Below are 27,170 nucleotides of genomic sequence, written 5' to 3'. Positions count from 1 at the left end.
ACCTGCTTCTCCTCAGTGTGAATACCCACAGAAAAGGCAGAACCTGATGCTAAGTGGTCAGGACAGACCTCAGGATCCTGACCTCAAAAACCCATAGTGAGAGCCCCAAAGAGCTCCAAAAGCAACATTTCTGAAGCCAGGGACTTGACATGAGGTGGGGAAGGGCAAAAGGTCATGTGGGTCCTTAGAAGGAAAACCAAATTTGCTATTCGTTTTCTTTAAAGCAAAGTACATAAATATAATTTTTGGCACATGCTGTCTTCTGATTTTTTCGTCCTAACTCATGCACAGTCAGGAATCCCGGTGAATGAAAACCCTGCGGCAGGGGCAGAGGGGGTGGAGGGCAGGGGATGGTCTGGACTCACTGTATCCTGTCTCTGGTTTTCAGAGTGACCATGTATGACTACCAGGCCATGTGCAAACCCCCAAATCACCACCACAGTGCCGCCCAGCCCCTGGTCAGCGTGAGTGTCACCCCTTCCCCTGGACCGCAAGCCCTCCACCTCCCATAAAATGAGGTCACCTGGTCCCTGATCTCACCAGCTTCAAGCATCTGGCCCCACTCTTGACTCTGACCAAAAGTCCTCTCCCACCTCTGCCTGCACCCCTGGGCCCTGCACTCAGCCTCCTCCCACCCCAGCCCCGCGGGGCTCACCCTTGGGGCTTCAGGGAAGTATTCTGGCAGCTCATGAAATAAGGGGCCTCTGCAGAGAGCGTAGACTGTAGCTCCTTTCCTTGTGTAACCTCACTCTGAGTGTGGTCACACAGATCATCAGGGATCCCAGAGACATCACCAAGTGGCTCGTCAGGCTGAGGCTTTGCCCAGCCTTCCTGATGGACATGTCTGACCCAAGATGTCTGCCCTGCAATAGCAGTAGCCCAGATAACTCAGCTTTCCAGGCTTCCCTTGCTGGGAAAGGGTGAGGGTAGGGGTGGTGGCAGGAGAGGGAGGGGGCGGCCCAGGATTGTGGTCTCTAATGGTGGTGCTGAGGGGAGCACCATCCCCAGGCCTAGGGTTCACGGTATGTCCCCTCTCTTTCCCAGCCCATCTCTGCCTTTCTGACTGCGACCAGATGGCTGATGAACGAGCTCTTGCTGTGAGTGGGGGCTGAGGCTGGGGGCTAGGGGACTTCACGCAGGTGTGGCTTCTGAGGGAGCCCTTTGAGCTGGAGCTGTCTCAGGTCCCCACGACCCCAGAGGAGCAGGGTGAGGTCTTGGGGAGGAACTAACCATGTGTGTATGGGGCCTCCTCCTTTGTGTTGCTGCCAGGGGTACCTGTCTGTTCACCCAGGAGCCCTCAGTGGGGAGGAAGTTGTCCTAGAGGACAGGGGCTGGACCAGGGACCACCTGGGGCCATGGTGCTCCAGCCGCTCAGGTCTCTGAGATTCAGTTCTGTCTGACAGGTTCCTGCTGGAGTGGAGTGCCTGGAGCTCCTGGCATGCAGACAGCAGGGCCGAGGGTGAGCACATGCGACTGCTCGACCGCATGTTTGATATGAACGTCATTGCAATAAGCTAGTGGAAAGCCTATCACCTCCGGGTGGGAGACAGAGGGGCTGGGGACTCTGGAGAGAGTTCATAGATCATATCTCATCCTGCTTGGCCTTCTCTCATCACCTGCCCTTCGCTCCTGGCTCCCTTCACCTCTGTGTGTGACATCATGCATCTCGGGACACCACTGCTCCATGTGACATCATTCATCCCATATGACTTCACACCCTGTGACACCCTGGCCTCGTGTGACATTATGCCCAACCTGTGCTGGGCCTCATGTCCTGGGCAGCCAAAGTTGTCTTCCATCACTGTAAGTAGCACCCTCTGCGGAGCAGGTGGGCAGGTGGGGTATCACAGAGCTGCAAGGGGTCCGTCCTCAGCTCTCAGTTAAAGGGGTGCACTCAGGAGGGCTGAGCTCTTTTCATCCTGGGGCACACCTGTCTCGGGGGCTTCTCCCAGTTCAAAGACCCACTCCTGAGGGGTGGGGAGGTAGCCCAGACCTCTTCCCACACAAGGACAGTCCTATCCCAGGGAGGATGGGACACTCCACCTACCTCCTCGGGCGAGAACATTTACAATTCCAAGAGGGAAGGGTGATGTGACCCTGTGGCTGTGACCACATGCAGGTGAGCGGCCACCAGGTCACCCCATGGAGCACGAATAGTGGTGCCATCAGCTCAGGTGTCCTCGAGCTCTCAGCAGTTCTCGGGCAGAGGGGGTGGCAGGCAGGGGCCTCATCTGATCACTGGGACACTCTTAGGATAATGTATCTCCGGTGACCTTCTATCTGAAGACAGTATCCCCCAAAGGCCTGACCACAAAGCAAAGAAATGTCCTCACTGTCAGCCAGCTGTGACTCTGGACCACACCGCCAGGAGAATGAGGCCACCCGATCCTGAAATGCAGAGGGACATTGATGGCTTCCACTCCCTGAGTGGCCCCGGGCTCCCGTACCACTCAGGACTGGTTTTGCTCAACCCTCCATGTTTATAGACCGTTTTCCATGGGTTCTGCCACTTCTCCACTGCCTGGGCTGCACTCTCCGCCCCTCCTTTCTCACAGAGTTTGGCTTCCTGATGAAAAAAATAATTTCCACTGCTGTCCTCTCTGGCTATGCTCCCACTTATGGGCGCCTGGAGCCGTCCTTGACCCTGAGCTCACGTGCCAATTCCCGGTCGTGTTTCCAGACTCCTTTTGGAAATCACACCCCACAGTCTTCACAGGACTGCTCTGGGGGCAGTTCACAGGCACTTGGTGTTTGTGACAGGAACCAGGAACCAGGTGTCACCACCTATTTAGAAGCAGGTCCCTCCTCCCCTCTGCACGGGGACACAGCTCCCCTCCAGCGGCTGCATCTTGCAAAAGCTGAGAATGGTCTCCCTCATTCCGCTTGTTCAGAATTTCTCATCTTCAGGGTAGCTGTCCTGGAGTTCCTTCCCACCCATCATCCACATCCTCCAGGAGAGAGCACTGGGCTGAGAGCAGGCCCCACTGCACCTTCCAGCTGTGTGACCTTGCCAAAGCCATTCACTCTATCGTTGGCATGGTTTCTCTCATTATCACTGGGGTGACCTACCCACACAAAGTGCCTCAGCTGACAGGGTAGACAGGCCCCCTGAGCCAGCCCCACTGGGGACAAGGCAAGTGTACCTGGGCCCGGTGGTGGTGGAGGGGGGGGTGGCCAGGTGGCAAGCGTCTGCAGGCATTAACCAGAGCGCACACTCTCGCCTCCCGAGGGGTCCTGGAGAGTGGAGCTGCCCAGCAGAAGCGCTGAAGGTCAGTGTGACCATGGCTAAAACATGACCATGTGTGCGGACCCCCAGCTGAACGCTGTGGTTCTTCCTCCCAGTGGGGACTTCTTGGCTGCAGACTGGCCTCCCCTCTTGCCATCAGGTCTGGTGGAAAGTCGCTGGGTCTGGGAGTTAAGCAGACCATAGCTCCCCTACTAAGCCTTGTGTGACCTTGCAAAAGGTCACACCTGCCAAATGGGGGGATATTGCCTGCTCTGTCTATTTCACACACAGGCCCTGAGAACAAAAGGAAAGGAGTGGAAAGTGCCTTGAAGAAATAGGAATATAGGAATGCTGTGATAACAAAACGGCCCTGTTATTTTGAACAAAAATAATGCCATTCAGCCTGTGAGCTGGTCCTGTGTGCTGTTTGCTCCTCTCAGGAGTGAACATGGGTCCTCCAGGGCAGCCTCCCAGGGCCTTTCTGAGTGGGCTCAAGTGCACCCAACAGACATGCACTGAGGGCCCCAAAGGCTGGGGCCTGAGCACCCTAAGGACCCCACCTTGCCCAGCCCCTGGCAGCCAAGCACCGGCCCTCCCTACTCTGCTCTCAGCCAGCTGCAGGGACCAGAGAGCAGACTCAGGGTTCACCCAGAACCTGCACTAACAGAGCACCTCAGCTAGAACTGAGAAAACATCTTGTCCATGATGAATTGGAGGGTGATGGGATTAAGAGGCTAAAGTCTCCCCACAAGCCACACCTTGGCACCCTTGCTGTCTCTGCTTTCCTCTCAGACCCTGGATGTCAGTGCTGAAAGGAGCCTTTTAGATGATGTACTGCCGCCCCGGCTCCCTGCCCCCACCCCACCCCCCCAGCTTACAATGAGGATCCAGGCTCCCAGTCAGGAAGTGGCTTTCCCATGGTCATGTGGCTAGTGTGTCAATCGCACACAGCTGACACCAAGGCCCATGAGGCCCATGTGCTGACCTTTCCACTGTGATCTACTCTGCTCCATTTATCCTTTTCCCTCCCTGTTTTTCTCCCAGCCCATCTCTCCTTCACATGTCCTGAGAGCTTTCTAACAGGGAGCCACCTGCACTGGGCTAGGGGGCATCACACTGTGTGGTGGCCGCACCTGAGCTGGGAGCATTGGTGCTGAGGCCCCCGCAGGCATGGCTTCTAAGGCCCTTCCAATTCGGTGAGACCCTTCTCCCCTCCGTGCCTGTCTCCCTGCAGCCCACAAGCACAAGAAGCAGGACATGCTGCAGCCCTGCGACACCGAGTACCCTGTGTTTGTGCACCAGAGGGCCATCCAGGAAGCCAACGGGGTCATCCAGTGTGGGGCCTGCCAGAAGTAAGAACTGACGCAGCTAGGCCTGTCCTCAGCCTCAGGGCAGGGCCTGGCCACCCCCAGGGAGCCAGCTCCAAAGCAGGGGAAAGGAGGGGTGCTCTAAGTGAAAGGCCACGCTCCAGAGGTCTTTGTTTCCTTAGTGAAGGCAACAGTCTGAGGCAGGCAGCGTGAGGCAGGAGGCCAGTTGGGGACAGTGGACAATCTAGGTGTTATGTTTGGGGGACTAGGGAAAGGTGGTCCTGAGGCCAGATCCTACGTCAGCACGTCCACCCCTCCCACTCAGGCCCCAGAGACATCCAGACAGGAGAAGTGATCCCACAACTTAGTGTCTGTCTCTCACGCCTGCATAGCAGCTCAGTGTCAGGCCATGCAAGCTCAACTCCATCAGCAAGACGAGAAGGCAAGGTAGATTTGAGGGAAGAAACAAGTCATCTCTCCCTTAAAATCTGTCTGTTCAGAGGAATGGGAAAGCCTACAGATGCTCTCAGGGATGGGCGGGCTGGAGAAGGGTTGCTAGCATCGTCAGCCCACATACGGCAGCTCCACTCCCAGGCCTGGAGCCCGTGTGGCCCAGCCTCGACTCAGGCCTTCCTTCTCCCGTGTAGTCTGCTAGATCCCCCAGCTCTGCCAAGCCCTGACCCAGGGAGGCAGGAGGCTGAGTGCAAGTTCTCTCCTGCTGGCTCCCTCCCGACTCAGGAAGTTCTGTCCTGGGCCAGGGGGCAATGGCCTCATCTAAGGTGTCCCCTTGGCCAGCCTCCATTCACCAGGTGCTTCTCAGCATGTCCCCAAGAGACTCCAGACCACACAAATTATTTTATACTTAACACCTCTGACTTTGGCATCAGGCATTCGTTACAATCTCTCACTAGTGTGTGATGTTGGGCAGGGTTTTAACCTTAATACAGCGGTTTTCTTGGGACTATTGTTACTTGTGCACGTAGCTCAGGCTTGTGAGGATATAAATGGTGCAAAGACTGTAAAGTCTTAAGTTTAAAAAGTGGCTCTGCTACTTCCTAGATGTGTAACCTTCGGCAATTACTTAGCCTCTACTAGCCTCAGTTTTCCCATCTACAAATGGAATAACAACCTCGTATGGTGTGGCGAAGGTTAAATATATACATATATACGTATGTGTGTGCGTGCGTGTGTGTGTGTGTGTGTGTGTGTGTGTGTGTATGTGTGTGTGTGTGTGTGTGTGTAAAATTATCCACCCCAGAAGAAATGCTCAGTAAGTGGCAGCTGTTATTATGCAATACAGCAGGCCTTGCGCATAAAAGGCTTTCCGTAATCCTTCACAGGAGCAATGGGCAGAGTGCAGGAGCGCTGTGCCACCTTGTGGCCACGACTGATATTGCATCTTTCCCTGTCCCCACCCCACTCACCCAAAGCAAGGATAGCCACACATCCCTCCCTATTTGTTTGAGACAGTCCTGATTTATGCCTGTTGTCCCTGCATATATTAATAACAACTCCTTCCACTCTCAAAAATGTCCCAGTTTGGACTTCCTCACCTTCTCCAATCTGCTGGGAAAGGAGCAGCGCAATGGCAAAGGCTCGTGGGTAAAATAAGTCAATAGGACTGTCAGTTGCCCAGGACCATTTCTGCGGCTGCCCAGCTGCCCCTGGTCTGAACTGCCTCATGGTTCCATTTCTTCCCCTACCACCCCAAATCCACACTAGAAGTCTCCAGAAGTTTTTCCCTGGAAGCCCGATGTCAAGCCTTCCATGGAGAAGTTCTGTGACCCCCACCTCTCTCTTTACTGCAGGATATTTGTGATGGAACAGATTCCCAATAGTAACCTTCTCCTCCTGGTGACAGACCGCACCTGTGACTGTAGCATCTTCCCGCCGGTCCTGCAGGAGGCTACAGAAGTCAAATATATCCTTCCAGCTCTCCAGGATGCGTGGGGTGAGGAAGGGGAGGAGGTGCAGGAGCTATGGAGGAGCTCGCATTTTGAGGCTGAGGCCAGCCCCCTCACCACCTGCATCCCACCCTCCCCCCAGACAGCATCATTATTTGCTCTCCAACCCCTCCCCCAGGTCCTGGGGTGCTGCCTCCTGACCCTGGAAGCCACTTGCAAGGCAGTTGGTCCCACCAAGGGTAGGCTTTTCCAGAACTTGGTCTCCAAAAGCAGTCCTGTCATGAGGCATTCGCCTTAACAGTGAACTCTGCACATAATGCCTCTGTCAAGTGTGACAGGATGCGCTCCCAGAAGCTCCGCAGGCGACCGGATTCCTGCCATGCCTTCCATCCAGAGGTGGGGGCTAGAGGAAGGGGGGAGGGCTTGGTCTTCACCCCCAAATCCTTGGCTCTGGGACTGTGCCTGCACGCCTGCAGATATCCATGTGTGAACACCTGGAAATGTACGTGCACATGAATACATTCATGCACATATATTCAAATACTACGTCAGCCAGGGCCCAAGCCCGCACTTCCCAGCGCGTGGGGCCTCAGTAGATGAACACGCAGCCTCCCCATTGTCCTCACTGCTGCTGCTGAACGACCTGGGCGGGCAGGAGGAAACCATTGTGTGCATAATGCCCATGGTGACCAAGTTTCTTGAGCACCCACCATGTGGCAGGCCCTCAGCCGGGCGCTTTACACAGTATCACCTGTGCTGGGAATGGCTACCACAAATAATCCACATCAAAGATGCGCCCTGAGTTGATGGCTCCCCTGAAGTCATTCTGAGGATGACCCCACAGCCACTGGGGCCTGGGAGCAAGCAGAGAAGTTGAGCCCAGCTCTTGGGCTGAGTGCACAGCCTCTCCTGTGCCCTAAAGGGTAGGGGGCCTAAGAAAGGTGGCAGTGCTTCCTCCACTTTCTGGAACAGCCCTCTTTCCTCAGCTTTTCACCCCTATTAGTCCCAAAGCCCCCTCCCCACTCCTTGCCTCCTCTGGCTGGAGTGGGATGCCACCTTAAATGCTGCCCTCTCATGTTCTGCTCTGTGTTTGCAGGAGAACGCCCAGGACTGTGGCGGCACCTCAGACACCCCAGCCTCGCCCCCACTGCTCCTGCTGCCTGTGTGTGCCTGGGTGCTACCATCCCAGCTGCTGCGATGACCCACCCAGTCTGACATCTGTTTTGACAAGGTGATCCTTCCAGAGACATTTTAAAGAGTCAGCAACTGACGTGGGGTCCAGCTCACTGCAGCTGGGTTGTCACCCACATCAGCGCTCGTTCCCCTGCTTCCCGAGATGGCTGGACGGAACCAGAAACTGCTTCTCAAGACCTTCCAGAGAGCCTGCGACCGCCCACCCCGTCTTCATGGGCATTCTCCCATCCTTCCTTCCTCCTTTCCAGGAGTCTAGCATGAGCTCAGCTTGGACCAAGACAAAAGAATTTAGTTCTATCTATTCTCCAGAAGTCCAGACCCAGCCAAAGAAAAGGTCAGCTGTTTCTAATGAATCTGGCTGGTCTTCAGTAGAACCCAAAGACTTAAAGGTACTGAGATGGAGGAGCAGATGGAGACCAACAGCAGAAATGAGACAAAGGCAAGAACAAGCCCCCACCTGAAACACAGCTTCCTGAAAGTGAGGTGCATGGTGGGGGCAGCTCGGTTTCCTTTCTGCTGCCCAAAAAAGTTGTGTGTGTGTGTGTGTGTGTGTGTGTGTGTGTGTGAGAGAGAGAGAGAGAGAGAGAGAGAGAGAGAGAGAGAGAGAGAGAGAGAGNGAGAGAGAGAGAGAGAGAGAGAGATGGGAAGGCAGGGAAGTGAACTGTAGTGGGAAAGACCCAGAATCCTTTTGCGTCAATATGGCTACATGTGATGTCTGCAAACTATTGCTATTAAAAAACTTCTAAAAACATCTTTGCAAAGCCCTAACTCAAAGGAAATTTTGCATCTCTCTAAGAAAAAGCCGACAGGGTGAGATACACAGCTGCTGCACTGGAAGATAATGCGAGTTCGGCGGAGGCGGTTGGAATAGCTGTGCCAAGCCAAGAAGTCCCAGGAAAAGAGCAGTCCTTCCCAGTGGCATGGGTAGGGGTCTCCTGAGGCCCTAAGAGGGCCAAGTCCCATGATGGTCTTTTTCTGGCCACTGATCTACAAAAGAGACTACCTGGCTCTGGTCCTGGGATGGAAGTTTTGAGAACCAGTTTGCCAAGCAGAGTCCACCGGGAAGGAAGCTAAATCTGGGAACTCACACTCCACACGCACACCACCTCCAGGGTCTTGTGGCCCTGGAATTTCCTCCCTCCCCCAGACCTCTCCTGAAAGACAGCAGGCATTGGGGGAACCCCTTCTCAGCCAGCCACAACTTCAAGGTACAAGTATCCCACTAGCAATCGGCCACTTCTCTCTAGAGAAAGCCAACTCAATAAAACCCATTACGTTATTTGTAAAATGCCCTATATTATCAACCACACAATGGTACTTCCACCACCGTTTACATCTCACAACAATCCTGTGAGGTAGGCATGACAGTCTGGTTACAGTTTAAGAAATCGAACCTCAGAGACCAACTCAAGCTCACTCACTCAGCCAGTTTAAGTGGCAGAATAAAACTAGGAATAGCTAAGGTTTACATGTACCAAGTAAATAGGTATTAACTCAATCTCACAACATCCCTCTGAATTGGGTACTAGCATTAGTCGCATGTTATAGACCAAGAAACTGAAGCAGAGTTGAAAATTGGTTCTAAACTATTGGAAGAGTATTGTGGTTTGAATGTGATATTCATATATATGCCTATTATTATTACTTTGTTTCATAGAGGAGGGGACAAAAAAATTACAATTTGGATGCCAGGAACAATAGATCAAATGTGTCCACCTGGCACAGGTGAGTTAGAAAGCAGTGGGGAGCCCATCCTCTGGCCCCCTTGGCTGCCAGGGCTCAGAGCTTCGTGTCCTGTCAGGAAGACCTCATTGTGACAGGCATGGCAGCGTGAGCACTTCCTAACCATTGCTCCAGCCCCTCCCTGCAGGGGCCATGGACACCCACTGCCTCTCTGTGGCTGCCTCTCTGTGGCAGTAAGTGCTCAGGCCTCCAATTGCATCTGACCTCAACCACAGCCTCCCAGACTGCTGGTCTCTTTAGGACAACAAGCCAGTGTAGGCTTTGAAAGGCTCCTCTTCCCCATCCAATCAGGGAGAGCATTTCCAGGCAATTAGCAACTACTTCAGCCATGTAATTCAAAGCTAGGCTTAGGAGGTGCTGGGGCAGATCCTGGTTTGCCCACCTCACACCCACACCTCTGCCCTCCCGCGTGGCCAGGAGTGGACTGTAAGGTCTAGAAATCCCTTCAGAACCAATAGGACAGATGACCGCCTGATAAACTAGCCTTGCTCTTCACCAGGGAGAGCAGTTTTGCCTTGGAGGTCAGAACTATTCTTCCTCTACTTTTAACAAAATCACTCAAGGACAGCAGGTGGCAGCCTGCTAAAGCTAAAGAGCCGTCACCTTGACTTCAAGTTTGAACAAAGTTAAAACCAGTCATTTAATAAATGACAAGTCTGGAGTACAGAATCTTGAAATCTCTTATAAATGTTGCACATCTTTGGATGACCAAGACCTCAAGGCTGCCGTCAGGCCCTCCTTCCTCAGTGCAGGGATATATTAACTACTAAATTCACCTAGTACTTTTGTGTATTTTAATAGAAGTGCTTTCAGGTAGAATGCTTCAACAGCCACTTCACAATGCTAAGTGCAGTTTGGGTTCACAAGGGGAGGGGAGTGGACATACCTTCAAGTCAGAAACGTAAATATGGGGGAGGGGGGTCACAGGCCACAAAAGGGAGGAATTAGAGCAAGTTTGGCATAAATGCCAGCCAATCACTATGAGAAATTTGAGAAATGCTGATCTGTAAGAGCACCTCAGGGAAAGATGCAAAGGATATTTTATGAGCTGCTTTAACAGGTGAGAAAACAAGCTGAGGAAATCTTGTCACCAGGAACTGGTAGAACTGGGCTCTCATCAAATATAGGCAGCATAGTGGAAGCAGGGACAGTCGGAGGGCAGTAATGAGAGGCTTCCATGGTCCTGCAGCTTGACTGCCTGCTTCCTGGGTCCTGAGCCCCCTCCATGACATCACGAGCAGACGCTACAAGAGCAGGACTAACCTTGTTTCACCGAGTTATAGCTGGGCGTGGTGGTCCATAGTTCATTCCCACTGAGGGAAGGAAAATACAGCATGTGCTGTAACTGAAGCAAAATATTCTAAGACAAGGATGTTATTCCTGAGGTAATTTTTAGGGCACCACTGCCCAGAGGCATCCCTAGGCCAGACAGAGCCCCAGTATTCGATAAAGTCAAAATTCAAACCTGTCCTCATCTATTTCCTTTACAATACCCACAGACCTCACCTGAGAAAGGGAGCAAATAGACAGCTTATAGCAAACGATTAGGAAAAGATCAAGTGGGTTATTTGCAGGCCTGAGAGCAGAATGCCATCCAATGTTCTATACCCAGCTAATATATGGGAAACCCTTAAGTTTTAGCTATACTTAAAAATGAGAACTCAGGGGGCCAGCCGAGTGGCTCAGTTAAGAGCACAAGCTCTGAGCGGCAAGGTCGCCGGTTCGATTCCCACATGGGCCAGTGAGCTGCGCCCGACCTGAGCTGTCAACAAGTGGCAGATGGCTCAGCTGGTGAGAGCACATGATCCTAACAACAAGATTGCCAGTTCGACTCTCACAAGTGATGATGGGCTACGCCCACCACAACTAAGATTGAACTCGGCACCTTGAGCTGAGCGGCCGCGAGCTGCCAACAGGAGGCTGGATGATGGCTGGACTTGGAGCTGAGGTAGCCATGCCCTCCACAACTAAGAATGAAGGACAACTTGGCTGTTCCCCTTCCCCAATTCCCCAATAAAATCTTAGAAAAAAAAAAAAAAGGAAAAGAATAAAAAGAACTCCGAGTGGACAGATTATCCCAATACCGGAAATTCTCCCGCAAAAACTAAATTGATCTAAGGCAAAAGGGTTGGAATTCCCATTCTTTCTTAAATGACATAGAAAGGTTAACAATCCCCAAAACTTTTAGGTCAATATACACGAGACTATTTAACAAGAGTGGTGGCCATCAACCTTAGCGTTTCTAAGCTTCCGTTTTCTCACTTATGAAATGTGAGCTGATCAGTTCATAGGGTGGTGGTTACGATCATGAAATATCAGGAGCGCTCTAACAGATCCCTTGGCATAACATGCTCATATCTTAGGTATTATTTTTATTAACTGTAATAATAAATTAAGAACTGCCCCCATGGAGTTAGCTCTCCCCTCCATTCTACACCTGGTCAGAAAGCTGGGGGGAGGGGCGAGGGGAGTGAGCTGGGTGTAAGCACTTTGACTTGCGCATTCAGGCTGGGAAGTTCCTGAAAATTCCTTAGGCTTCAGTGTTAAAATAAAGGCTTCAAGTAAGAAGTGTCAAGAGGCATGAGGAGGTAAGCTGAGACAGTAAAAAAATACAAAAAACAACTTTATATTCCTTTTGGGTTTTTTTATTAGAAGTTGAGAATACAGCAAGTAGGGAAATCCCAGGTGAATGAAACCATTGCACAGATGCCTTTCTGAAACCCCAACCTTCTATGATCCCCAAAAATGTGCTTTGTGGCTTCAGCAATTTATAAAGGGGAAGGGAAAAATACTGAAAAAGGCCACTATTTAATGGTGATAGAATGAAGCTTCAGAGGTCCTAATCAGCCTAGGGCCAAAAAAGAAAATAAAAAATCTGCACAGAGCAAGCAAGCCTCGGATGCTGAGAGTAAGGCATTCAGGCGCCAACCTGGTGAGTTCTCAGCGAGCACTGCAGGAGTCAGTGCAGTGAGGCTGTTGGTAGTGAGGTGCAGACACACACGTATAAAGGGGCACACTCACATCCACACACAGACACACACACCCGAAAGAGGGAGGTTTTTATTGGATTACACAGCTGATGTGAAATTTCATTTTCCCCAAGGGTTTGTGCTAATGTTGAGCCAGATTCCGCTCCTCCTGTGAGGTGTGGGGTAATGCCCAAAGATGGCTACCTCTGTTGGCGATGCTTCAGGGTTGTATCTTGTACCCCATATCCCAAAGCGCACGACCGAAGAACAAGCCTGGTTTCTGACAGGCGCTGCTGCTTCCACACAACTAAGGGAGCTTCCTTGCAGAAGCCACTGCCCACTGGCCTGTGTCTTCAGGGAGTAATACTGTACTTTCGGCAATCAGGCACTGAGTCTTGCTGGGTCCACCTAGCACCCAGGGCAGTGACCTTACCCAGAACCAAAATACTCTTAGGTTCTTCCCAAGTTCTACAATGGATTCTTTCTTCCTGGTCCCCAGCTTTTGCTGGAGATTGGAAGGGGAGAGCAGAGAAAAAGAGCCAAGAAAATCCTACACCAAATACATAGGACACCCTTCCTGTACTTCCAAATACCCAGCCGAGGATGCCAGCCCTCTTACTTAGGGCCTCAATGTCTAGTTCTAATGCCCATAATCCCCAGGGTGTAACTTAATCACCTGAAGTCTTGGATGACAGTAAGTAACCTAAGAATCAAGTGCTATTTGGGTGGTTCACCTATGATCCAAGATCAGCATTCTATGAACCACAGCCTTTCCCTACCACTCTCCTTGACACCATAACGGTAACCTCTGGGACATAAGCAATCATTCCTTTACTTCTAGCAGCTCTTCAAATAAGCTTTCAAGATTCTACCAGACTCCTTGGCAATAACATACAATTTCCTTTTCAAATTTCTCCCCTTACCATTCCTTTAAAACGGGGTTCAGGGAATGCTGCTAACTCCATGGTGGGTATTGGGCCTGCTTTCCATGAGTTCTACTGTTCAAGCAGAGCTGATGTGTCTGTCATACCGAGGCTCACCAAGACGGTAGACCAGAGGGGAAACTCATCTTTCCCAATCCCAAGGGGGCATTCTCCCAACCTATGGAAGTGAGCTCAGGAGGCACCTGGACAAGGCAGAATCCCTTTTGTGGGGCTCCATGCCAGGAACTATGATTCCAGAGAAAGGCCAATTTTTATTCCCAGGAGGAGGAAAGGTGGTTAGGGCAGTGATTTTAATAGAGGAAAATTTCCAGAGTGTTCCAAAGCTCCATAACAAGGATATGAGAAACTATCACATCCCTGCAATCAGATAAAATCACCACCAAATTGAACAGGATGCCAGGAAGTAGTGACATCAGTTTCCCTGCTGACATTTCCAGAGCGCTCCCACTGTCTCCACCACCCCTTCGCCAGCATAACTAACTTTATCAAGCAGGTGCCTTGGGAAAGCCTCTCCTTAGAGAGGGCCACCCGCATAGTGACAAGTCAGTCACAGGACAGCTTAACTAGCCTCTGACACATCCTGTTAGCCATTCACGTATGACTTCCACTGAGAAAACACATACCCCTTCTCCCTCTACCTCAGGACTCCCGCAGCCTCTCGGGCATGAGTGGTCATGTGGTCGCTGGGCTGGGGCTGTGCTCTCTGCCCCGCCGCGACCCAAGGTGTGTCAGCCTCTAGAAGGCACCTGTGTGCACCAAGGCATCATACATTCTGGGGCTATCGCCTGGTCCTCCTACAGTCACTTTGTGCAAAATTGAAACAGTGTGTGGTACTTGCATGTTTCTTCTATACAAAAATTCTCCCTCCCTCCCCTACCCCTATGTTTTAAACATTTATATAAATTCTTATTTAAACAGTAAGTTAGAAATCTTATTTACATTAATTTCTTTGTTCTCCCAAAAGAGCATCTAAAATCACACTCCCATCCCTTAATAGGATATAAATGTTCGCCTCAATTGGTTTGTGTTATTGTTTAAAGAGAGAAAGGGGAGAAGAATGAACCACTTGCTGACCTATTTCTCCATCTTCTACACAGAAACAGGATGCAGACCAGAAGCCAGGTTGCCAGGGTCTTGCAGAGCCCTCGATTGGGGAATCCCGAGAACACGGCACTCAGGGCCGTTTCTCCTCCCAATTGATGCACTCCTTCCTTTGAGGTATGATTTATTTTTGTTTTTCTCTCCTCAGTTGTGTGCCAGGTGGAGCCTCTGGGGAGTCACCAAACCCATGAGGCTGTCAGAGTTTTGGGGCTTCTCTGGAACTGGCATCGGAGGCCAATGAGGGGAGGCCTGCAGCGCTGCAGGCCCTGGTTCAGGGTCATGGTCCCTGGCTACTGGTGGGTATCACAGTGCATCCTCTTCACTGCAGCCTCCGCCAATCATGAAACGGAACTCCTGGAGGTTTGAGACACCATGGAAGTGAACAAAAGCGCCAGCAACCACAAAGATGTGAAACAGCTGATGAGAGTGAAACTGGAGGCAAAAAAAGAGGGTGGGGGTAGAGAAATCCATACATTATTAAGAGTCTGCTAAGATTCTTAAGATCATTTATGCTGAGCAGAGAGCAGGGAATCGGTGTAACTGAGCTCAGATTCGAGGTGTCCACAGGTCTTGGAACTCCATTAGGCATATCACATTCTGCTGAATTGAACGCCAGCTGTCCCCCAAAAAATCAAGGTGATGACGCTAAGGTCTAGCCATGAAAACATGCACACTTAACACTGGAGTACTGGTGACCTCAGGCAAATGGTGTAGGCAGACCTTCTTGCCAACAGACCCCAAAGGATCCTGTGACCCCTAGCAGTGGAATAAGTTACACAGAGGGCATTTTCCTCATTGCTGATGGACGTTTTTGTCATGGACTCTGGTAACTTAAATGTTGCTCTCTATTAGGAAAATGAAAGGGATTTCCAGGATTGGGTACAAGGGCAGAAGATATGGTGGCTAGAGTTTCTTGCAGCTCTGAGGCTGGAATTATATGAGAACAACAAATGACTAGGACAGCAGGGCCTTTTACTTCCTTCTCAAGTCAGAAGCTGGTCTACAAACGTGATGTTATTTCTGATTTAACCTGTTCTGTTGAATCCTAGTTCATACCTCAAAAAGGATTATGAAATGCTCAGTGCACCATTTTGAGCACCGCTGCAAAGTCATGCTATTCTCATTACAGTCTCAAAATGAAAAAATCAGCAGCAAAACAGTACTTAGCAAGGGAAAGACATTGATTTTAAAAGTGTAAACGAGAAGGATCCATAAGTCACATCCAAAGAGATGTTTTCTAGGAAGACAAAGGGAATTCATCTCCCCAAAATGAGGGAAAGGGTCAAAATCTCCCCATATCAATGTCAAATTTACGAGGAGGCAATCTCAGAGAGATAAACTGGCTAATTTGAAGCTCAAAAGATTGCTTAAATAAGCATTATCTTCATTTTACGGATAGCAAAACTAAGCTTGGAAGAGACTAACTAAATGGTCAGCCTAGTCTCTACTAATCAGCAACAGGCCGAGGAATAGAATTCCATGGGTCAGACTTCCTATCTCACAGCATTCCAACTCGGCACTGTTTAAAATGTTTCAGGCCGTCTTCTGTTACCAAATTTTCCATCTATTGGTCCCTTATGTTTTCTTTCGCCTTCTCTTTCCTCCTCTCTTACCATTAACAATAATCTACTTATGTCTAACTCCCATTCCAACCAAACTCACATATACACTCAATCTCTCGTTACAAATCACTACAATTTGGTGATCAGAAAGACCTATGTAAAAATCTGGTCCCAGAAAGGACTTTGGTAAAAACCTGGTCCATCACCCTCATTTCATAAATGAGGAAAGAATGACTAAATGGCTTACCAGTACAGTATAGTATACAGGAGCTTAGATTCTGATATGAGACTAGCCTGATTCAAATTCTACTCCAACCACTTAACAGCCAAGCACAGTGGACAAGTTACATAATATCCCTAAACCCCATGTCCCAATCTGCATAATGAAAACATTGATAAGGTTGTTACGGCTTATAGGGCTAATTAATTAAGTGAGGTAGTCTGTGAAAAGTGCTCGCTCAGGACCGATCGTGCCAGGCACCACCGAAGTGTTCAATACATGTAATGTCTACTGTACTTATCATTCAGAGAAATACAGCTTATTAGGGAGAGTCAGGACTAGAATAAAGAACTCTCGATTTTGAGTATAAAACTTCTTCTATTACCTCACTTCCCAGTCTGCCACTAACGCACTAAGAGCCGTGCACATACATACAAGAACCACCCGATCATACTTACCCAGATGTCACACTTGCCAGGAAAGAAGCGTTCCGGGATGCGGGCGGCATAAAGGGCAGCTCCTGTGATGTAGAGGCCGGCCATAAGCAGCAACCAGCCGATCTGTCCTATGGTGGCAGCCTTCAGGAACCCCTCCGAGATGATATAATGCAAGGCAGGAATAATTCCGCTCAGGCCTAGGCCCAGAAACACTCCTAGGAACCACAAGAAAAAAATACAGCAAAAATGCAGAAGAGAAATAAGGAACGAGAAGTAACTATCACAGCTCTCTCCCTTGGTGCTGCCTATAGAGCTGGCACCATGTCCTACCTGGCATCATGCCACCGTCAGACCCCTTGTGAAGCCCAAGATCATCAAAAAGAGGACCAAGAAGTTAATCCTACACGAGTCAGACTGGTATGTCACAATTAAGTGTAACCGGCAGAAACCCAGAGGCGCTGACAATAGGGTGCACAGAAGATTCAGGGGCCCAATCCTGGTGCCCAACACTGGTGATGGGAGGAAAAGAAAACAAAGCATGTGCTGCCAGCGGCTTTCGGGAGCTCCTAGTCCACAGCGTCAAGGAGCTTGAAGTGCTGCTGATGGGCAGTGAAGTTACTAAGCTGAGAGTGTCACAGCGTCTCCTCAGAGAGCCACAAAGCCATTGTGGAAAGAGCAGCCCAGACGGCCATCGTCACCAACCCCAATGCCAGGCTGCACAGCCAAGAAAATGAATAGACAGCTTGTGTGCACATTATATTTGTGTTAATAAAACCATCAAATTCTAAAAAAGAAGTATCTATTAGAGCACAGAACCAGTAATTCTGTAAACTGAATATTTCCAAGTAGGATGCAACATTAGCTTGTTTGAATGGTAAAAGAAGGTTCTTCAAACTCTAGGATACTGCCACACAAAACAGCACAGCTATGTTCTAAAAGACAGATCTATTTACAAATGCAATGAACCTCCTACTGAGAGAGGCTGAGCTTCACAAGTCAGCAGTCCTCAAAGCATTTAGAATTATGTTCAAAGTGTTTTTGGAATAGACAGCTCTAGTTTGTTAAAATCTCCCTAAATGCTGCCTCTTCAGACATGGGTTGCAATACAGAGCAATTTTACATATTCTATCTTCCCTTTTGCAACAGATATTCCTGGGTGGAAGTGGGATTGGGGAGGGAGTACAATGAGAGAGTGAGAGGTGGAGGTTAGGAAATAAACAGCAGTTACTGGCTCTGATGAATCCCCAAAGTATTCTGGAGAACCACAGCCAGAATTACGCAGCAAGAGGTTCATCTCTCCAAGCCTTGTCCTCATTTCCCGGGGAAGAGGAGTAGGGGAATGCTTCTGAGAGCTCCCAGGCCCAAAAGTACCAATCAAGTACAGAAGTCTATCAGAATCACTCCACCAAGCCCTACTGCCTTCAAAATCATCTACAGCAATGTTTTTCAAACTTCTGGATATGACCCAGGTGATAAGATCAACTAGAGTCTGGATAGGCATGTTTTTCATGAACCAGAATAAGATAACAAATATCAGACTGTATCACAGTGGAGGGTTAAGCACTAGTTTATAAAAGTTGCGTAATCGATATTTTTGTGAGTTTATGTACATATACGGGTGTTCAAGATTGTAAGAGAAAATGTCATCATCAAAAAAGTTTGAAGGCGGGCCGGCCGAGTGGCGCGATGGTTAAGAACTGGCTTGGGATGCCAGAGGGCCCCGGTTCGGATCCCACATATGAGGGCCAGTGACACTGCCCTCTACAGCTAAGATGCTGAACAACAGCTCAACCTGGAGCTGGGCTGCCGTGAGTCACCAGCGATGGCGTAGGCTGCAGCCCCTGTGGCAGTGGGTTGCCATGGGCTACTGTGTGTAGCCAGCAGCCAGCGTGAGCGGCCAGCAGCCGCTGTGAGCGGCCGTCCAGAAGCCGGCGACTGATCTGCCTTGCCCGGGAAGAGCGCAATGATGGTGCCAACTTGGGCCAGTGAAGCAACGTCCTCCACAACTAGACTGAAGAACAAAAGGACAGCAACTTGTCTGTTCCCCTTCCCCCAATTCCCCAATAAAAAAACTCAAAAAAAAAAAAAAAGTTTGAAGGCAATTGATCTAAAACCACTCTGAAATCTGCATGTCAACCACAGCATCAGCCACATTAACTCCTTCAAGAGCCGTAACTGCTCCTACACTTTGACACAGAGACTTAAGAACGACGCTTGCAAAACAAACCATCACTTGGCAAGTTTCTCAAAAGACAAGGAGCCCATTGCTTGCTTTAGCCATTACCAAATAAGCTGCTGATATGCAGCAGTGTGTGTCAGCACATATGCGTACTTTTAACTATTATAAAAGGGGCACCGACTAGAGCAGGGGAAGTGGCAATGCCATCTCACAGATGAAAGGAATCAAGCAGGCCTGAACAAAAGCTGTTTCCCCCTACTCCTCCCTGAAGAAAAACCACCATGACCCTGCCACCCTCTCGCTTGTTCTCCTGCTACGTGCTAAGCCAAGGCTGCGAATGCTCTTGCCTGGCATTCTCTATGGCAGCAGTTCAGGGACTTGGCTCTTCCAGTGTGTACAAACAGCAGGGTGTCCAGCGCTGCTCGCCGAAGACCTCTTATCTCTCATGCTCGAGCAGGCTTACCACCACCACAGTGAAGTACAATGAAAGCCAACCCCGAGCACTGCTCATTTACTCACAGAAACATTTCCAAAGGGAAGAGGGGAGTGTGTTAATGCGGTCATTAACATGAAGTGAACTCTAATTTCTAACCATCTGGGTAACTTGCACACGAACCATGGCTTGGATTTTAACACTAAATCGTCTTTTTAAAAGGTTGAAAGGAAAAATACTTTTAATACTCTTGTTCATTGTCAGTCGACACCAGGTTTGATGCTGGGGATAGAAAATTCAAGACATCCCTGACTATAAAGAGTTCCGAGTCCTGTGGGAGACAAACAGGTCTGTAAACCCCGTCCTCCTACAGGAAGGCTCAACCAAGACCCTCAAAGGCTGTGGCTTTCCATAGGGTCTCAGGCTACACAGACATTCCCCTAAATACAAAAAGCCTCTTTATCCCTAATCAGAAGAGATGCACGGTGCCTAATTTAGTGGAACACAATCAGTATGGAGGGAAGTCTTATCTACCTAAGCAGATTATATACTTTAAAATGAAAATACAAAGGAAAACAAAAAGGAAAAAAATCACTACAGAAAGAACACTTCCAGCAGAGGTGAATGGAATCATTAATTTTACAAAGGTTACAGAGCCCTGTCTCCCCAGAGGGTATGTATGGCCACACACTTAGGTAAACTACACATCAGCTCACAGCTCACCACCCCCACTCCCTCACCTCTAATGTTTTAAGACACTAATGAACTCTTTGACATCACAAGCCCCTCAAGAACAGGAACCGTGATTTATTCTTCTTTGCATCACAAGTACATAGCATAACGCTTGGCAAATGTGGACCTTTAATAAATGACTGATAAATAAATGGCCAATGGAAACCCTCCACATGCTCTTACCTGCTCTTACTCCTCGATACTGAGGGGTGGCAAACATGTCCCACTGGGAGACTATGATGGCCGCGATGCCCAGCACACAGATGACAATCAAGTAAATGAAGCAAGGTTGTGGATTACAGTAGAAAGAATAATAAAGCCAAGGAACAAAACTTCCCATGATCAGAAGAGCAATACCAGAGTAATCCAGTCTAGGAAAAAAAAATCCATTTAATGTTAAAAATGACTGCTCACTACATATTTCAATTCATTCCCCATAACAACAGCTAGCAGCTAAGAGGCCAATCGGGGTGCTTGGTTTAATTTTTGAAGTTCCCATTAAATGGTACTAAGAATTCTGCCAACTATGCTGGCTGTTTTTTCCCAACCCACTGACTCTAAATCATTGCTCAAAATATGGACCTTACAGATACTTACTTAGAGAAGAGTCGGGAGACCCCTTCTGAGTGGCAGTAGACTGTGTGGAAGAGCCATGAAAAAGAAAGGCAGAGAATGGCCCCCAAGAAGAATAATCCAAAGACCACCTTCTCTTGCAAAGGGGCCACAAAGAAAATGTTTGGGCGAAACATATAAAAGATCCCCAGGCACAGGAAGAATACACAACCTAGGAAGAGTATAGGGGAGAGAGCAAAGATTATCTTTTTGGAGAGACAATGTTATATGTTGATTATCTTGTCAATCTTTCTCAATCACAATGATATCTGGATCGAAAGTTCCATGAGAAAAATTTTCTAAATAACTGAAGCTTATCTAAAATGTTGGCTATTTCAAACACTGTTGATATATACTCCTCAGCTTCAGAAACTGAGTATACAGAACATAATCACTTATTTATCTAAGAACGTAATCCAAAGACAAACCAGACAATGCTACTTCTTAGAAAACTACATTTCATTTATAATGTTTTTGGCACATATGCTTTCAAAGCTTTCAAAGTCTATTTTGTGTTTGCTTTTGCAGTGAATTCCAATACCTCCAAACACTTCCAAGAAGTTGTCAGGGCACCTCATGCTTCTGTGGTCCTACCTGGCCCAATAGATTGAAGAATTTAGGACAGTAAATGCCTATTTAGACTATTTCATAAACAGCTTTTAAACTTTTCAACACAGTAAGATGTTCTTATTGCTTAGGGAAGGGCCACTTAACACAGGAAGGCACAGAAATTAAGAATTTAGACATGTTAAACGATTGTTTGATTCATTTAATAGAACATTTACCCTGGAGTTAGAAGTGAGTGATGAACTTGATTTCAAACTCTATTCCAAGGGTCGGCAAACTGCGGCTTGCGAGCCACATGCGGCTGTGTGGGTACATTCAGTCTCAAGTTTGCTGACCCCTGGAAGAGCCAATCCTGTCCCTCACAACAACTTAAAAATTATTCAAGAGCCATAATATATTTTTACATAATCACCATTATGTGAATAATACCCTGTAAAAATTTTATAAATGAAACTATGATAGTTTTATTTTCATTTTCAATTTTACTTCAGAGCCACAGTTCACGAGCCGCACTTTGCTGACCCCTGGCGGCTCTTCCGTCTCAAAAGTTTGCCGACCTCTGCTCTATTCTGTTCTCACTGTACCGGCAGGTAGGAACATGGGGGCACGGTGAAAATCAAATGTGAAGTTCCAGCCAAAGGGCGGAAGGCCAGAAAAGACTTAGTATACAACAGTCCTCCCCTTATCACAGTTTCGCTTTCCATGGTTCAGTTACCCATGGTCAACAGCGGTCTGAAAATATTAAATAAAAACATTCCAGAAACAAACAATTCATAAGTTTTGAATTATGCACTGTTCTGAGTAGCGTGATGAAATTTCACACCATCCCAACCAGGACGTGACTAAACCCTTTGTACAGTGTACATATGCTACCTGCCCATTAGTCATTTAGTAGCTGTCTCAGTTATCAGATTCATTATTGGGGGGGGGGGAACCAAGACCACATTCATGTAACTTTTATTACAGTATAGTTATAATTGTTTTTATTTTGCTATTAGTTTTTGTTGTCAATCTCTTATTGTGCCTGATTTATAAATTAAAACTTTATCTTAGGTACATATGCATAGGAAAAAACACAGTATATACAGAGGGTGCCCAAAAAATGTATACATTTTAAGAAAGGAAAATTGTATTAAAATTGTAATAATATATACCGATGAATACAAGTCACGTTTGACTTCTTCAATTAGAAGAGGTGCTCAAAGTGGTTACCATCAGCATCCAGACACTTCTGCTTGAGCAATGTTGACCAAAGTGTCAACCTGTATACATTTTTTTTTTTTTGCACCCCCAGTATATAGGGTTTGGTATTATCTGTGGTTTCAGACGTCCACTTGGGGTCTTAGGAAGTGTTTTCCTCGGATATGCAGGGGCGGGAGGGGGGGGCGCGGGGCTGCTGTATTCACAAGATTGTGCAACCATCACTACTATTATTAAATTCCAGAACATTTTCATCACCCCCCAAAGAAGCCCTATCCCTGTTACAGCCATCTCCCTTTTCCTAATCCCCACCCTAGAGAACCACTAACCTACTTTCTGTCTCTGGATTTTCCCCATTCTGGGCATTTCATGTATATGGATCATATATGGGGCCTTTTGTGTCTGGCTTCTTCCACTAAGCATAATGTTTTCAAGGCTCACCTATGTTGTAGCATGCATCAATATCAAATAATATGTCATTATATGGATATACCACATTTTGTTTATCCATTCAACAGTTGACAGATATTTGGGTTGTTTCCACTTTCTGGCTATTATAAATAATACTGCCAAAAACATCTGTGTACTCGTTTTTCTGTGAACATGTTTTCAATTTTCTTGAGTATACGCCTAAGGAGTAAAATTGCTGGTAACTCTGTTTAACTATTTGAGGAACTACCAAGCTGTTTTCCATAGGGGCTGCATCATTTCACATTCCCACCAACACTGTATGAAAGTTGTTACTTTTTCACATCCTGGCCAAGATTAGTTATTTTCCATTTTCTTGATTACAGACATTCTAGTGAGTGTGAAGTGATATTTCATTGCATTTCTCAAAATATTAGATTTGCATTTCCAAAAACGACTAATGATGCTGAGCAACTTTTCATGTGTTTATTGGCCATTTGTAGATCTTCTCTGAAGAAAGGTCTATTTAGATGCTTTACTCATTTTTTTTTAAGTTGGGTTGTCTTTTTACTGTTTAGTATAAGAATTCTTTACCATACTCTTATCAGATATATGCTCTGTAAATATTTTCTCCTGTCCTGTGGATTAGCTTTTCAGTTTCTTGATTATGTCTTTTGACATACAAAATTGCTAGTTTTAATGAAGTCCAATTTATCCATTTTTTTTCTTTGGTTGCAGATGTCAATTTTAAGAAACGGTAGCCTCACCCAAGGTCACCAAGATCTATATCTATGTTTTCTCCTAATCGTTTTATAGTTGTAGTTCTTTATGATTAGGTCTTTGATTCATTTTCAGTTAATTTCTGTATGTGGTGTAAGGAGTCCATTTCATTCTTTAACATGTAGCTACTCAGTTTCCCCCAATACCATTTGTTGAAAAGATATTCTTTCTCCCATCATATTCCTTCTTTAATATACAATCATGATGGAAAAAAATATTACACATCACATTCTACTTCAAGCCAAACTGAAATTGTGAATATTCTGAGTAATGACTTTGAAAAACCAGCTTACTTCTGTTAAATAACTGAATAACTACCTTCCTCTCGGTGTTCATTACCATATTATACCACTTTTTTTTTTTAATTTTATTGGGGAATTGGGGGAGGGGAACAGTGTTAGGGAATCGGGGAAGGGAACAGACAAGTCCCTGTCCTTTTGTTCTTCAGTCTAGTTGTGGAGGACGTCGCTTCACTGGCCCATGTTGATATTATCATTGCACTCTTTCCTGGGTGAGGCAGTCGCTCGCCGGCCATTGGCTGGCTGCTCACGGCAGCTCATGCCAGCTGCCGGCCACTCAATGCTGGCTACCAGCCACTCACGGTAGATCCCGGCAGCCCACTGCAGCTGGAGATGCAGCCTACGCAATCATCAGTGACTCACGGCAGCCCAGCTCCAGGTTGAGCTGTTGTTCACCATCTTAGCTATAGAGGGCTCAGCATCACTGGCCCTCATATGGGATCCAAACCAGGGCCCTGCTGCTCAGAGCTGGCATCCCAAGCCAACCCTTAACCAACACACCACTCAGCCGGCCCTATACCACATTTTGAATGGCACCTTTGCCTTGACCTCGTTCAGACACTGTCTGAAAATCTAGTAGAGAAAAATATGACTTAGCTATAATAAAACCATACTGCAAAAGTAGGATAACCATAGAGTAAGTCAGTGAAACTGCATCATTAGAAACCCAGAAATCAAAAAGGCAAATCCCGGGGCCTGCCGAGTGGCTCGGTTGGTTGAGTCGGTTGGGAGCGGGAGCTCTGAGCAGCAGGGCCGCTGATTCGGTTGCCACATGAGGGCCAGTGACACTCCCTCTACAGCTAAGAGTGTGAACAACAACTCTACCTGGAGCTGGGCTGCCGTGAGTAGCTGGAGACAGTGCAGGCTGCAGTGGGCTGCCATAAGTTACCATGAGTGGCCGGCAGCCAGTGTGGGCAGCCGGCAGCCAGCGAGAGCTGCCGTGAGCCGCCATGAGCGGCCGTCCAATGGCCAGCGACCGACTGCCTCAGCCAGGAAGAGCGCAATGATAACACCAACATTGGCCAGTGAAGCGAGGGCCAGTTGTGGGCCAGTCCTCCACAACTAGACTGAAGAACAAAAGGACAGCAACTTGTCTGTTCCCCTTCCCCGATTCACCAGTGCTGTTCCCTCCCCCAATTAAATCTTTGAGGGGGAAAAAAGGCAAATCCCAAATACACTTTTAACTTCCATCTTTACCATCATATACACGGGAAATAAAGTGAATTACCAACTCATTCCACCACAGATATCAAATACCTAAGAGATGTGTCCAGATGTTGCCTGTCTCCGTGTGTATTCTGAAAATGCTTTTAAAACAGGCCCGGAAAGAAGGCATAGGGGGCCGGTGTCCATGTAGGAGGAAGTCGTTATCCTTGAGCCAGTCTGGGAGCACATCATGAGGGATTACTCGCCATCGACCTTCCCATACCTGCAAGAAGAATGTTACCAAATACCTTTGTGGCTTTAATTCAGTTTAGCAACACTGGTCCCAAATAAAAATCTCTTACCACAATCTCTTACATCTTCTTATGAGAAAAACAACTTACTTTTAGAAAGAGAAAGACATTCAAAATGTATAATGTTCTATATTCTGAGTTTTTAAAAAAGACTGATCAAAAAGATTTTTGCATGGGGAACTTTTCTTAGTAAAAAGGACAAGCAAGTGAACTTATAGAACTCCCTTCAGAGTGATTTCCAACTTTTTTCAGTCTGGCGACAAGTGGGGTGAGGAGTCCAGAGTCCCACTCACAGACTCCCCTTCTTCATCCTTCACGATAGACTTTACCTCTGAGAAATTCCTGTGATATTAAATACGACCATTTTTAAACATTCCTGTGGGTGGAAAAAAAACTACACAGAACCATACTTTTGTGCCTTTTGCTAAAATCTCTCCCTCTCCCTTTACTCTCTTCTCTTCCTACCACAGCAAACATTAAATAGGAAAGAAAAGAGCATAGGAGTCAGAAAACCTTGGATCTCTATCATTAACTAGTTGAACGAGCTTTAGTCACAAAATCACCAAGCCTCAGTTTCCTCATTTATAAAATGAGGACAATAGTGCTTCAATTACTTCATAAGGAAGTTATGAGGATCAAATGGAATGACCCAAAGGACTTCATGAATGGGTCAGCAAAGGCCAGCCTCCGCCCAGAGGCTATCACCTGTCTGAAAATCTGTGGCTAATCCCCCCTCCTCTGCTGGCAAGATGGCAAGGAAGCTAAGCCTTTGCTGTCCTTCAAGTCCCTTCACCGCCCTGGCCATTTTCTCCCTTTTTCTCATTGTCCCTCCCCCCATCGAACTCTAAAGGAAAAGGGATCAATCAGATCAGGAGTTTGGTATCCCCTCCTTAAAAAGTTTGTCAACCTCCATCCTCTGCTTCTTTTAACACATTGAGGACGAGGCATTTAAATTGTTTAAATACATGTTCCCAGGGTTTAAACCATTGAAATCAACTTTTATACTGTCTCTTTAAAAAGTTATAACAAATTTGCTAACTATTTTTGTGAACTGAAATTTTCAGGAAATACTCGCCAAAGACCCTAGTAGTGCTTGAGAGTGTGATACCTCTGGAAACATTCCCCCTTGTGGAATGGCACTAAGCAGAAATTGGAGATTTACCGATTTTCACTTCTTTTTTTGTGGGCAGCACAAACATGGTACCTCCTAGCAGGATATTTTCTTTTACCCCGTTCACTTCCAACAATTTTCTCTAGCACAAGTTTTCACATATCACCTGAAAGTCTCCCAGGGGGGTCCTCATGAGGCACACAAGGGGTTTGGATTGATGTCCCTGGGCGTGCTGCGTCTGTGTCTGTTTTTTCCCATAAGAACTACATCTTTCTGTCATGGGTGTAAAGTGATTGAAATCTGAATGCTGACTAAATGCGGAGCAGAGCAACAGAGGAAAATACAGAGCTGTTTGTTCTCTATATTTATGACAGATCATTAACTCAGAGTGAGGTCACGTTTCTATAAATATTCATCAGCAAGACCATTCGGAGAAAGGCTCCGTGTATTGCGTAGTTAAGTGTATAGTGCATGGAAACCAAGCATGAGTTAAAAAACGCAAATCTGCGTCATCTGTCTTGCACAGCTGTAATGTATAGACGCAAATCTGCATCACTGGTTCACAATGTGTTAATGTCTCTCAGCAGAGAGCTCACACCACAAGGATCACTAACCCTGAACTAACTGCTCCTGCTAGCCAGAAAGACGGAAGGAAAAATACCAGGCACGTGGCCTGGTGTCACTGATCCCACTCTGCACTCCTCAGGGTTCCTGTGACAAACAACACAGCTGGGCCCTACAAACTTGGTTCTGTCTCTACTGTGCTTCAGAAAGATTCCCAGCGA

General features: G+C 47.5%; 2 protein-coding genes across 2 annotated transcripts in view; one reads left to right on the top strand and one right to left on the bottom strand.

Moving 5' to 3' along the window:
* The window catches only part of CACNA2D4 (calcium voltage-gated channel auxiliary subunit alpha2delta 4), a 123,103-nt gene extending 114,049 nt beyond the window's left edge, over positions 1–9,054 (top strand). The window contains exons 28-35 of the mRNA XM_019654048.1: positions 389–464; positions 1,045–1,097; positions 1,404–1,459; positions 1,783–1,803; positions 4,461–4,578; positions 6,342–6,454; positions 6,751–6,833; positions 7,534–9,054. Coding sequence (XP_019509593.1) covers positions 389–464; positions 1,045–1,097; positions 1,404–1,459; positions 1,783–1,803; positions 4,461–4,578; positions 6,342–6,454; positions 6,751–6,833; positions 7,534–7,638 — 625 coding nt within the window. The 3' untranslated portion in view covers positions 7,639–9,054. The remainder of the gene's footprint in view (positions 1–388; positions 465–1,044; positions 1,098–1,403; positions 1,460–1,782; positions 1,804–4,460; positions 4,579–6,341; positions 6,455–6,750; positions 6,834–7,533) is intronic.
* Positions 9,055–12,003: 2,949 nt separating this feature from the next.
* ADIPOR2 (adiponectin receptor 2) overlaps positions 12,004–27,170 on the bottom strand; it is an 85,990-nt gene continuing 70,823 nt past the window's right edge. Inside the window, exons 4-8 of the mRNA XM_019654125.1 lie at positions 25,075–25,246; positions 20,549–20,735; positions 20,135–20,322; positions 16,629–16,822; positions 12,004–14,820 (exon numbers count right to left, since the gene is read on the bottom strand). Coding sequence (XP_019509670.1) covers positions 14,692–14,820; positions 16,629–16,822; positions 20,135–20,322; positions 20,549–20,735; positions 25,075–25,246 — 870 coding nt within the window. The 3' untranslated portion in view covers positions 12,004–14,691. The remainder of the gene's footprint in view (positions 14,821–16,628; positions 16,823–20,134; positions 20,323–20,548; positions 20,736–25,074; positions 25,247–27,170) is intronic.

This window comes from Hipposideros armiger, unplaced genomic scaffold (assembly GCF_001890085.2).
Source record: "Hipposideros armiger isolate ML-2016 unplaced genomic scaffold, ASM189008v1 scaffold_213, whole genome shotgun sequence".
In the NCBI taxonomy this organism is placed as follows: Eukaryota; Metazoa; Chordata; class Mammalia; order Chiroptera; family Hipposideridae; genus Hipposideros; species Hipposideros armiger.
The sequence above is the reverse complement of the archived record's forward strand: the minus strand, read 5'-3'. Positions and strand labels throughout refer to the sequence as shown.